Source organism: Gekko japonicus, unplaced genomic scaffold (genome assembly GCF_001447785.1).
Source record: "Gekko japonicus isolate JY-2015 unplaced genomic scaffold, Gekko_japonicus_V1.1 scaffold1117, whole genome shotgun sequence".
Taxonomy (NCBI): Eukaryota; Metazoa; Chordata; class Lepidosauria; order Squamata; family Gekkonidae; genus Gekko; species Gekko japonicus.
In genome coordinates, this window is record NW_015163633.1 from 599,190 (window position 1) to 612,833 (window position 13,644).

The 13,644-nt window shown below is 44.4% G+C and overlaps 1 protein-coding gene across 1 annotated transcript in view; it reads left to right on the top strand.

The window, feature by feature from the left end:
• The window catches only part of LOC107107275 (pre-B-cell leukemia transcription factor 1), a 306,057-nt gene extending 296,367 nt beyond the window's left edge, over positions 1-9,690 (top strand). The window contains exon 8 of the mRNA XM_015407546.1: positions 8,529-9,690. Within this exon, the coding sequence (XP_015263032.1) occupies positions 8,529-8,621 (93 nt within the window). The 3' untranslated portion in view covers positions 8,622-9,690. The remainder of the gene's footprint in view (positions 1-8,528) is intronic.
• The last annotated feature ends 3,954 nt before the right edge of the window (positions 9,691-13,644 follow it).

A 13,644-nucleotide genomic window follows, 5' to 3' on the forward strand; every position in this document is an offset into this window, starting at 1 on the left:
GGGAAAACACAGGGTTGGGTGCAGGGAGCAAGCGGGATACAGAAAGCATAAATGGACCGGGTAGAGATGCAACAGGTACAGTTGGTCAGATGCCCGAGTCTGACACTCGCAGCCCTCTTTCATCCAGTGTCCTTCCTGGCCGTCTTCAACCCACTGCCCGTTTCGTAGTAGCAAACAGTCCTCCAAACAAGAAACACGACATCCCAGGGAAGCTGTGTGGATGAACTTGCCAGTCAAGACTCAAATGTTGACTCTGAAACAGAAGACGCTTCCTGACACAACCGTCACTGGTGAGAAGAGGCCTCCTCCTCCCCATTGTCAGAACCCACAGCTAACAACGAAGTACGCGCACTTAGGAACGGTTATACTTTTATTGCAAAGCTGTAGATGCAGTAACACAGGCACTGTTAGGAATGGCGGCACTCAATAGAACCAAATAGGATATAGGGTATTCGCATGCACACACACACACCCCATGGCATTGGCCAATTAGGCACCCTCCCGCGCACGGGATAAGTCAGGCAACCGTTAGGTGGCTAAAGCTGAGAACCTGGAGTCTCTCACGGTACATAGGAGCCCTCCAGACAACACAACCTCCTCCTGCACATCTGTAGAGATAAGCGTTTCAGCAAAGGCATAACAGCAGGGATTGGAATGCAATAGCAATTAACTAGACACAGAATGAACTCCCCAACCTCCATGGCAGCCTAGCTGACACCCATCCAGTCTGCCTCACTCAAGGACTGTGTGGTCTTTGAATCCCTCGCTCTTCAAGAGGTCGCCTTCCAGCTCTTACCACTGGCAGCAGACTCGGGGTCGAGGTGACTTTCTGGGACTTGCCAACTTCCTCGTGTGCTTCTGTCACCCATCAGATCTGATCTCTGACCTGCAGCACCCCCTCAGCCTTGAGGTACCAAAAAGGCAGGATTGAATCACAGATGGCCAGGATCCGGCAGAGCTCCTCTGCTCTGGCATCCGTGTGTTCACGAGGTGCTCTCGGAGCAAGATGGAATCCCACCGTCCCTCTGTGTCCTGGAGATGGGCCTTATTTTAAGGGTAATCAGGGAGCTTTTTCTCCAGTCACAGTAAGGGAAGCCTCAGAGTGGCATCCCACCCCTTGCAGTCTGGGGCTCAGTGGAAGAGCCTCCTCCGTTTGGCATGCAGAAGTCCCCAGGTTCAGTCCCTGGCCTCTTCCGTGAAGAGGAGCAGGCAGGTAGGTGAGGACGTGCCGGTCTGAGTAGGCAGTACTGAACCTAGTGGGCCGATGGCCTGATTCCGTGTAAGGCAGCTTCGTCTAGGGTTACCCTACTCGCCTTCAAGGCAAATGGAGATTACCAAGCATGGATAAAGTGGGGGCTCCCTAAATTCCCTAAGTATCTTTGGAAGAAGAGGCAGGGGGTAAAGACGTCTGTGTTGTATAAAAGATTATCTTCACCCCCCCTCTTCTTTCTCATTTAATTGGGTGTCTGCAATAAAGCCCCTTCTAAAAATAAGTTGAGTGCACAATAGAAGCTGTTCCAAAGAAGCCCCTTCCAATCCCTCCCCCCCCATCACCCGCCCTCCCCATTTTCCGTTCCCTGTAATGACCCTGCAAACACTAGATGTCATTTGAGTGCATTAAGCAGCAAACTCTCCAGTGACATAGCAATTACAGTTCTGAAATAGATTTGGTGTGTCACGGAAGATAAGGGTTTTGAAAGTTTCTGTTGTGATTATAGCTTGTAAGTCCCACAAATAACAGGCTTCAAAATAAGAGGCTGCCAACAGGGCCATTGTGGCTTTCCCTCCGTGATGGCACGTAAATTGCTATTAATGTCCTGAGTGTACTTGAATATGCCAGTCTCCGGGCGGCGGAGTTGGCTCAGTGTCTCTCTTTACGCGGCTTGTCATTGTCGGGACTGATAATCTGCGGTAATTGCCGCCTCTTGTAGTGGTCAGGAGCGTGGAAGAGCAGGAGAGCTCGGAAAGAGCATCTTCTGGAGAGGCGGCAAAACAAGGCATGCGTGCAGAGCAGTGTGTGTGTGCAGAGGTACCTTGCAAACAATATTGTCAGCCCTACTTGTCTGGGGTATACATATTGGCAGCTTAAAACCTAGTGCGGGGAGACTTGGTCTCTGAGGTATTTAGGGCCAGATAGCAAGTGTGTTCAGATGTGGGTCTCGGAGGCAGGCAAGGAGGGCGGTAATGCTTCCCTTCCCCAAGTCTCGGATCAGAAATCCTCCCCCCTTCCCATGCCGGGGGAAGAAGACAGGCGTGATGCACCAACTTTTCCGACTGAGGCTCCAAGCAGCCCCAGGGGAGGGAGACGGGGCGACATTTCTCTCTTTTTTTTTTTAACACAATTTTATTATTTGGATATATTAACAAATAACATTACACTTGTATACTTTCATTTCTCCCCCCCCCCCCATATATCCCTTTCCTCCACTCCTTCCCTTTTTGGTGGCCTCCCGCAATGCTCCCCCCTCTTGAATAATCTATTATAAACTTTATACACATTCTTCACTATTACATTTTCATATCTACTTATCTAGGTAACCTTATCAATTAATATTTCAGCTTCAAATTACTTATCTTCGTTTTCCATATCTATCAAAACAGAACATATTATTTTTCGTGTCACTACATTTTCAATAACTTTCAAAACAAAGCAAGTTACTTTTCACGTCCCCATTGTTATGGTATTTGATTGCTACTGCCAGGATGACGTACGCACAATTTTGGAAACAAGACAGAGTGCCGGATAAATGGCATTGGATTTAAAGAGTTCTTTTTATGGCTGAAATGGATAAACTTACAAGAAAACTTAATAATAAAGAAGATCGAGAATTTTTTGAGGACTGGAAGGACTTTAATGAATAGATGGGGCGACATTTCTGAGTGGGGGAAGGGTCGGTCTGAAAAGATAACCCGCCTCTCCCTGGTGCTCCCTGGGGCCCCGATTCAGGCCCTGCACAGCTGCCTTTTTTTTGCAGCCCAGTTATACTTGTGAGGATACAAACAGGGACGCCCAGGACCACGTGTCGTGTGGCCCCTGGAAAGTAGAAATACGGTCACCTCTGAATGGACTCACTTTGGTTCTGGATGGGCACTTCAACCATTATTTTTAATTAGCCAACTAAATTATTACAAATTCATACTGACACCCAGGCCAGGAATCAGCATTTCAGCCTCCCGCTCAGACCACTTTCTCCTGTGTGCTTAAATGTGATGAAAGAGTAAATTAAGGCTGGCTTTTCTTTCTAGGTTTCTTTTTTTAAAAAAACAAGCAGATATGTTTCAGGACCAAATAACTGAAGCTGATAATGCTTAACAGACATAAATATTAGTTCTTCTTTTAGCCCCAGAGTTTACTTTTTATAATACTGATAGGTCTTGAACTATAGGTCTTGAACTTGCTTGCTTTCTGAAACCATTTTTTTACCCTGGTATTATATTTTAAACCACAGTCCTCGGGCATGATGATTCAAAGGCACATGATACAGTAACTTGGCTGAAGATAAGGAATCCTGACTCTGATCAGTGCCCAAGTTGGAGAATTCCTGGGAACTCTGCCTGGTTGAGTTTCATAATGGAAGAAAGGCAGGCTATAAACAACAATAGTTAAATTAAAGTCCACTAATGACTCTTAGGGCTGATGTAGATTTTTGTTTCAACCCACACAGACTTGTAACTTCACAAACACAGACTGAGCTGATTGTGTGACAAAACATGTAAAATTTCCAGAAGTCATGGGAAAAGAAGAAAAAAAACCCAGAAATGGAAATTGAAATACATGCAATACTTAATTTCTTATCAAACCTGAACGACTTTTACTGATTTAGCAACATAAAATACATCATTCATAATGTACCATTTGGCATAGTTATGGAATTTAAAAGCCACGAGGGAGCCTGCCCCAGCAGTAACGCCTTAGTGATCCTGCCAGCGTTGCCTCCACAGTGGCTACTAATACTCCTCCCCCCTCACCATCCTACACTGGACAGGCAACTGCCTGTCAGGTGTAGGAGAGGAGGTGGGATGCTTACAGCCACCAGGGAGGTTTGCTCAGCAGGATTGCTTTAGCACTGCTGCTGGCCAAGCCTCTCCAATGCCTTTAAATATAGTCCCCCCCCCCAACACCAGACAGGCGGGTGTCTGTCAGGTGTAGGAGCAGGGCCAGGGTATGAATGTTTATGGGGAGATAGTAAAGGACATTTCTAGGAGCCATTTCAGTGCATGCCTCCCTCATGAACCTGAAGAAATGTCCATCACATCACCACTCCCTCACACCAACTTCCTCTCACACCTCTCACCTCTTACTGCCCCCAAGAAAGCTCCTGGCAAACGTCGAGCCAGATACTCCAACGCTACAAGGAGGAGGCAACTTAGGAATGTGGCAAAGACATTTGCACATAGTACCCCTGCAGTGCACTGAGCTGCGCAGGCCAAGTACCGGTAAGATCACCCTGAGGTGCTCAGAACAACACAGTCTCCATGTGAGCAAAACAATCCAGGAACACAAGTAGAGAGACCATCACTTTCGTGGAAGGTAGCAGGAGCTGATTTAACAGACGACTGCTTCTTAAATGGACAGTTCTCTGTAGCCTGCTCCAGAGTGAGCTCATCAAGCAGCCTGGTGATCCCAGCACCTGAGGGCAGAACCACCAATGTGGTCTACAGAGAGGTCCTTCAGTAGAGAGAGAAAAAAGTACGTATGTCTCACTTCATTTCTTACACTACAATCTTCTCCATTGGAATTCCTACAATAAATGTCACATTTCAAATTTCACATCATCAGTATTATAACTACATTTACAGAACTTAAATACCGTAGCGAAGCACGGGTAGCAGGCTAGTTTTCCATCTGAGAGGCAGAATAAAGTGAAAACTGAAGCTAAAAAATAAATCCTGTAGTAAACAGAAGAAAGTATGTTTGAACAGAATCTCTCTCATAGAGTTCCAGTAAGTAGGACATACCAGCATGTTTGGATAATAAGGTAAACTTTATAATATTGAAAACACTCACCTCTACAATAATGTGTTATCATAAAACACAGCATATTGTTTCTAAAATTATTTTCATGTATACAAAATAAAATCTTGAAAATGTTGTATATTTCTACATATACAGCATTTTCCATGTTCCCCACAAGTTTCCCAGTTTTTCCACAGGAAAAATTGACAAGCCCTTGGGCAATTTCATACTCCCAGTTTGGAATGAGTGATACTCTTTGCAAGACCAAGTTTTTCTCCATCAACTAGGCATGTGCAATTTTTTGTTTGTTTGTTTGTTTCCACTTCAGGTCTGTTGGACCCAGAAAATATCAATATTCCCAAATACCAATATCAGTTTTGTATTGGGATTCTGGTAAATATTCAGGATACCCGAATTTATCTGGCTTCATTATACCCTGTGGGGACTGTCCTCACAGGGTATAATGGAGAAGGGATTTAAACTTTAAATGCTTGCTGAGTTCACTTGGCAAGTTGTGCTGTCACAGCAAAACTCTGTAAGTGAACTAAGCAAGCATTTAAAGAGACTGTGGTCTCTTTAAATATCTCATAGCCATGCCCAAATAAAAGCCAAATAATATTTCATTAGCCTTCTTTCTTACTCATTGTTATTAATTATGGGCTAATAAATGCTTCTAGGGGGGAGACCCATCTTGGAATTTTCCTATAAAATTTCTCTTTTATATTACTCCAGACTTTATTCGGTGCTCCTCTTAACAAATGTCTTCCAAAATTTAAATGGATTTTATCTTTTCCGTACCATATATATGTGTGCCACCCCATGTACAAATCATGTCCTTCCAGTGCAAGGATCCCAGTATTTTCCAAAATAAGCCATTCTTTTATCCAAACTAGGGCGGCCGCTTGATAATATATGTACCAATTAGGAACATTCATTCCCCCCCTTTCCTTTCTATCCTGCAAAACTTTCCATTTTGTATTGCCTCTTTTATTGCCATATGAATTGTCTTGTAATTTCTCTATCTGTATTCAATCTGTATTTGACTGAATCAATACCTGAAAAAATATCAATAAGTTAAATTTAAGGTATTTATTTGGCTCAGTATATACTGAGCACATACCCCTACTGTCAACAATAGATAATATTTCATAGAAGGGCTGTTGGGGGGGTTTATATTCCCCCAGTTTTTCCACTGGAATTTTTAAAAGTCCAATTTTTTTCATGCTAGACATTTTTAGTGTGAGAAACCTTGCCTTAAGAATCATTTTTCAGAAAGAAAGAAAGAAAGAAAGAAAGAAAGAAAGAAAGAAAGAAAGAAAGAAAGAAAGAAAGAAAGAAAGAAAGAATCATTTTTCTCATTCTGGAACACTCCTCTCTCCCTCTCTTCTTCCCCCAGTCTGATTGCCTATAGTTCTTTATCCTGTGTAATTTTCTCCCAGCCTGCCTCTATGACCAGAAGACCTCAGACACATTTGCAATGACAGCCAGCATGGTGTGGTGGTTAGAGTGTCAGACTAGGACCTCTGAGACCCCGTTGCGAATCCCCACTCAGTCATAGGAGCTCGCTGGGTGACCTTGGGCCAGTCACATGCTCTCAGTCTATCTATCTTACACAGTTGCGAGGAGAGGAGGAGGAGGAGGATGTAAGTCACTCTGGGTCCTCATTGGAGAGAAAGGCAGGGTATAAATGAAGCACATATATATGTATGTTTTTTTTACAATGGATGGATGGATGGATAGATCCACATAATGTCATTTTACCTGCAGCCTTAGCTGTTAGATCTCCAGAAAGAAATTTGAATTTTCCTTGCAGACAATTTGGACACTGTTTGTCCTACAGGGGGGGTTGTCACCATGAACACTGCCCAAGGGCTCTGATCTTCCCACTTCCTTGCAAATCAGGAATAGGTACTCACGTTCCTACTATTAGATTCACACAGGTGAGACAGGTGTGTTCAAAACAACATCCATTTATTAGCAAGGAGATACAAGGATGGGAGCAACTGCTTTAAGGACCAGGAAGCTCATGTGGTCTACAGTTCTACTTCACAAGCAGAACTAATGAAGAGGGACTCCACCCCAAGAGACTAAACCAGCTCACATAAATATCAGAGGAGGCAACAGACTGCTCCATTGTAATGTATACAATACATACACCACAGGCTCAGGAAGTTGTTGAGGCCCACAAAGCCATAGCGCAGGATATTGGACCTAGCCAGACCTCGTACCATCTGAGAGCAGCCATTGATGTGTCAAGAGACTCTAAGGAGCTTTCAGTAACAATGCCTTCTTTCTGCTGGACAGTCAAAGAACTTCCATAGGCCTAAAGGCCTGCCAAAGGTGGAGCATGCCTGGTTTGTGAGTGAAATAATCTTCCACGTTTTTACTTTTTAAAAAAGCGTCTTGCAAGTTGAGCGTATTTGCTGTGCGATGATGGGGAAGAGATGGACACAGAGTGTGAAGGAGCCGAGTCATCGGGTTTCTTTGCTGGAGTTGCACTTTCAGAGGAAGGAAGGCTTGCAGAGATGTGTTTATAATGTTTGTTGTATGAAACAGCTTTTGCCGTGCAGCCAAATGGGGGGGGGGGGAGCATCCCTTCATGTTTAGGTACCAAGTAAGGCGGCTGAGTCTCCTCCTGCTTCGATAGATATCTGAGGAAGGGACCTTTGACTTTCAGAAGCTTATACCCCCCAAAATCTGAGGTGCTACGGAACTTGAATCTAACTGCTTTAGTAGGAGATCTCCTGCTCCCTGCCAGTTGTGGCTCCTACTGCTTCACTGGGTGGTAGAGGGAAAATGCTGGGGGGGATTGGGGAATAGGTGTCGTGTCATGCCGATGCATGACCTGGAAGTGATGTCATTGCATTGTACAACAGTCTAGTGTTTGCTCAGAACTCTATGGTTAAAATGTATGATTTGCACTGGAAGTGATGTTAATACTTCACCAGCAACATAACATTGCTAGTGAGGGCCAACCCCCCCCCCCCAAACTGTAAATCTCCCACCAGCAACCCTAGTGCCAAGGAATGTGTGAGCTTTCACTTCTGATGAGCTGTATATGGATAATCTTTGCATATGTATTTTCAGACATGTTTGCATTCTAGGGACAGTGGCTTGAATAAATACTGCAAAGTATGGTTTTACACCAGTCTAAAATGCCCCCCAAATCCTGTTCATGGGGTTTTGGGGAACATCCTGGGTTGCCACAGGAGAGGAGAGGCAGGAAAATCCCATTGGGGGGAAGACAGGGATACTACTCTAGATCCAATCTAGTACCTTTACATTATCTTTTAAGCTTCTACGTGTTCCTGAAAGTAGGCCCTGGGGTGGTTGTTTTATTTAATTTGTTCCCAACTTTCCCAGTGTATGGTTTCAGCATTAAGTCTCTTTCCTGGAAATGGACAAGAGTTTATGTTGTATTAAAATTAGCCTCCAAAGGTGCTCCTTGAATTCCCACTTTTCAATAAGCCTCCCCTAGCGTAGCTTTGCTGGGACAGGCAAGCGAGTGAAGCCGCCGTTGGCTCCCCTCCCCCCAACGGGACTGACACCTTTCTCTTTTGTTCCCTCCTAGGCTAATGGAGGTTGGCAAGATGCTACGACTCCCTCGTCAGTGACTTCCCCCACAGAAGGCCCTGGCAGCGTCCACTCTGATACCTCCAACTGATCTCCCAGCAATGCAGCATTTCTTTCCCCCCCCCCCCCCATCCTGCTTCCAGGCAGAGGTGGGAGCCGAGAGGGGAGGGGTTTTCTCTCCTGCTGTTGAAGCCATCGGGCTGGATCCAGAACCGGTTGGCGAACACAAGAGTCTCCTTCTCTTCTCTCTGTTGGGATGCTTTTTTTTCCAGCCAATCCGGACTCTTCTTTATACTCTCTTCCCTTTCTTTTCTGGGTAGAAGCCACCTTCCACCACCACCTTCCACCACCACCACCATCAAAACGAAACAAACTAACAAAACACTTCCCAAAGTATTGGTTCGCTTCCATGAATTCTGTGTTTCTTTTGAGGATCCAGTCTTCACGTCGCTTCAATCTCTGCTGGGCCCTCTCGCCGCCTCCTCTTCCTCTGGTGTTCTCACTACCTCTTTGCAAGAGCCACTTCAGCCCTCCCCCTGGCCGAGGAGCACCACTCCCCCGCCTCTTCCACGCAAGGACAGGTCTCTGTTCCACTGAAATCTCGAACCCTTGTGAGTTGCCTCCAGGAAGTTCTCTGTTACAGGCTGGATAAATGCAATCCTGGTTCTGCAAGGTGTGTCCGCAGCATGCCCAGCCGTTTGCCTCTGTTGCCAAGAGGACCAGGAGGATACTAGCAGATCTACTCCTTGCCATCTTTCTCTGCCTTGCATCAAGCCCCTCCCCCCCCAGTCATGTCTTCCGCCACTTCTCGCGGCTGCTGCTGTTCCACAGTCCCCCCCCATATCATAATTAGGCCTGTGAATACTTTTTGCACCAAGGAAGTGCCCATTTGGTGCTTAGAATAAAATAATGTGAATGCAGTGCATTTGGATAGTATGCTTCCTTTGCATAATTATTTATTGTTCTGATATCTGTGTCTTTAAAAGAGTTTGGGGAAATGTTTGGAATCATTTGAAAATAGTTTTTGAGGTTGGATCATAAAAAGGATAGAAAAGCTGGCAAGATTGGGGGGAAAGGTAAACTTCAGAAGAGGCTGAGAGACGGCGAGCGTGCAAAGCACTATGTCATGGTCAGATTTTCAAACATCCTCTAGGCATGGCAGATGTGTTTCCAGGTGATTGTGCCCAATCGTGAGGCCTAGAAACTTTCATTTTTAAAATACGGGAGATCTCAGGCTGCCATATTCTCATCAAGATATCTAGTTCTGGTCTTGCGCAGTTAATCTGCAGACAGGGCAAAATACAGCATGGATTACAGTTCTTCGTACCAAGGGTTGTTGCATCGGTAAGAGGAGAAAAACAGAGTCCAGCTCCTGAAAAATGAAGGACACCAAACCAGGTCTCACAGATGCACACTGCATTTTACCACAGGGGTACAACTAATAGGAGATTGGGCTTGTGTGGTTCTGCATACTGCTGACCAATTTCTGTGTAGATCCTCACTTCTAAAAATCTAATTGTTTTCTTGGTCTTGCAAAAAAATTAGAGTTTTGACCCATCCTTTTTGGGAAGAGGTGCGCTTGCAAGGTTTCTTCCAAGTTTTTTCACACACACACACACACAAAGATTTAATAATGACCAGATGAGGAGAATAGGCTTTGGCCTATACAAACCGTTCAGGTCTTACAGTTAGAAGCTACTCAGAGCAATTAAAACAAATATGCAGATAAATTACCGGAGGGTAATCTTAAGCATGTTTGCTTGGCGTCGCCATCTTGGAACTCTTCTGAGGAGGTTAATCCCGTTCAGGTCTTAAGGAAAGATGTTTTGACCATTGGAAAAGAATACTGAAATGCATTCTTTGCATACTGGATTAAATTATTGCTTTTTCCCCAGAGGCAGCCCCCCTTCCGCTGCCAGAACGCAAGATGAGGTGGCTGCCTCAGCCAGTGAATTCTGCACATTATTAAGAGCGGCAACCTGGAATAGCAACAGAGAGCTTATTTCAGTGAGGGCTGGACAGGACAAGTTGACGCGGGATTTTACCTCATGCTGACTAACAAGTGAAGGGGTGCCGTTTAGATTTTCTACCTCAGCCACCCAGACATCTTAGGCCAGCCCTACTCATGCTGGTAAGGGGATTGTAAAACAAATGTGTCCAAGGTGTTCTCTCACACTTCTGGAGGGACGCAAACCAAGCCTAGCTATGTGTTATGCCATGGCCTTTTTATTTAAAGGCACAAACGGCTGCTCACAGGAGTTAAGGGATGCTCCATCCAAGCTCCGAGAGTCACACCGAAGATCCATGTCCTCCTGAAAGAGCAAAGGGTCAGGTTGTGGCCCTGAAGGTTTCTGTGTGTGGGTATGCAGTCAAGATTGCCTGATATTGATTGTTTATAACTTAACCGTCTTTAGCCTCCATATCATAATCTCATTCAGGGAAGTTTAAGAGGATTTCCCCCCACCACATGCCCCTTCAGTGCAAATCTGTGTAAGACGTGAGGGAATTCAAATGCACATTAGTGGTTATTATGAGTTCAGAACCTGGAGGTGGTCGGCAGCCCCGACTGAGTGAGAGTGTGGCCTGGAGACACGCCATCTGTTTGCAAAGAGTTCAGCCCTCCTGGTTGGCTTCCTTACCTGTGGCAAACAGAAGTGTGCCTTGGTTTCTAAGCCCAGTTCAGTTCTTGAGAAGTGAGACACCATGAGGGCAACTGTTCCGTGACAGCCGGGGGGCTCCCCACAGAGAAGAACGTGGGTTGGGGGGGAGGGGGGCATAGAGGACGTGCATCAGTGCTGTGTAGCCATTCAGGATATGCGAAGCTCTTTTCACAGCTGCTTCTGTACCGATATTTAGGTCCCTCATGTTTCATGATAGCATATGACAAGGCCTTGTGTTGAACATCTACCTTGGTCGCACCTGAAGAGACCAAAACACGTTTTGGAGAATGAGCTCTCAAAGGTCAACGCTCCCTTTGTCAGCTGCTCCCTCTTGGTCTCTCAGGTGCTCCTGGACCTGAACCTGGCTGGTCTGCCCCCTGAACCTGCCTTGTATAGAGTCAGGCCACTGGTCAGTCCAATCCAATAGTCTTCCGCCTTTCCAGACCTGGGAGCCACTGAGCTGCAAGCAGGTGACAGGAAGTCATGTGACACCAGGGTCATGCAAGAGGAAGAGGGGGAGCTAGAGCTATGACCTCACCAGTGTCAAGTCTAAGACCTGTGGACAGCCAATCAAAAAACCTGGGAACAGGACAGAGGAAGGACCGAGGCATGAGCCTGAGCCATGGAGACGTCTTCACCATTTGCTGTCCTGCTGTGCTTCTCAGCATGTCTGCAAAGAGAACCAGAAAGACATGGTGGCCTTACTTTGTATACAGCAGGTCTTTCCAAGAAGGAGCCAAAGAAATGGCACTTTGTGAATGGCCCACAGCCCAGGTGTTGAAGACTACTGATCTAGCCCACATCTTCTGAGATACCTGGATGCCCTTGTGTTGAAAGGAGTCCAGAGCATTGCAGTGTCTTCTTCACATGTGGTAGTTGATACCTCTAGGGATGTGTGAATGCCTGAGTGTGCTCATTTACTGTCTTAATGTAATTAAGCATAATGAGTGCAATTGCAGTTGATTGCATTACTTGTGTGATCTTTTCTCTATCAAACTAGCCTTTGTGTCCTAAACTATAATGTATGAATAAGAGGCACAATCCACTGGAAACGTATCTTACTCAATCCCAATTTAAATTTGTGGTCACAGAGTATTGTTCATCAGGCTAACTGTATTTCAAGCAAAGATCTGCATTGTAGAATGTCAATTGCTTTGCAGTAGAGACCACATTAAAAATATATATAGACAGAACTGCATTTATCTGCCTGTAACAATATACCTTCCTTTTCTGGTCTGTCCTGGTATGGTACTAACTCCTTCGTGGTACATACAGTGGGGAATGGTTCTTCTCCTATCCAGATTTCCTATTTTTTATTGTAACAATGATGAATATTGGTTATTTTTTGATGACTTATGAGTTGCCTTTTTCTCATATGCTTTTTTCCCCCCTGCCCAGAAAAAAACCTGACTTCGATACCAAAAACGAAAAAAAATTAAAAACTGCAGAAACAAAAAACATAAAAAGAACTAAAAAATTTAAAAATTCAATTCTTTCAGCTTTATTAACATTTTCCATTGTTTCTTGCAATTTGTGTCTTGTTCTTTGTAGTATTGATGATAATGAACATTTGATAATGAATGTTCTTGTATATTCAGATAAAGGGAAAAAAACCAAAAAAGCAGTCTGAATTTAATAGTGTTTATAATAAAAAAATTAAAAAGTCACCCTCGTGGCACGCATCCAAGGACGGGCCGTCCCCCACCTTGTCCTTTCTGTGGCAAAAAGGCGCTTCATACACCTGTATGGTTTTTAACACCAAACTACCTGCATTCACCCTTCTTTTGTTTCCATTTTTTAAAATTTTCATGCATTTGTGAATTAGTTCAAGAATGCTAGAAAAGTGTAGAGTTGTGCACACTCATTTCCTGTTACACAATGTTTAAAAAAGAAGTGACAGTAATTCATTTTGTAAAACTTTTTAAAAAATTGTTGGGATAGTGAGCATAATAGGGACACCTAATAATTTATGTTTACTAATTTTGAGAACCAGAAATTGTTGAGTTTTTTTTAATGTTTTGCATTTTTTGAAGAGGGGCTTTTATTTTAGGGCCCAGTTTGCCAAGACGTTTGCTGACAGAAGCCTCGCTAAACTGAATGGGAGCCACTCTGTTCATTTTAATGCAGCTTGACTAGCAGCAGTTCTCTGTGGATTGGGCCCTTAATATATATTTTTATTGTCAAGACTATGGCCTTGAAAAAAGTCCCTTCCCTGCTTTCCCACTCCCTCATCCTTTTCAGTATGTTCAAAGTGATGTGAAAAAAGGAAAAGATTTCAAAGGGAGGTTTTTTAACCCTGTATTTGCATGAGTTGGTTGTTTAAAAATAAATTTGATTCCCTCATCAACAGAATGCTTCAGCAAAAGCCTAAAAACCAGCATTGCAAAATGAACAAAGAACCTGAAACCTGGGAGACTCCTTGTGAGCATTTTAAAGTAGGAAAGATAGGGTTTC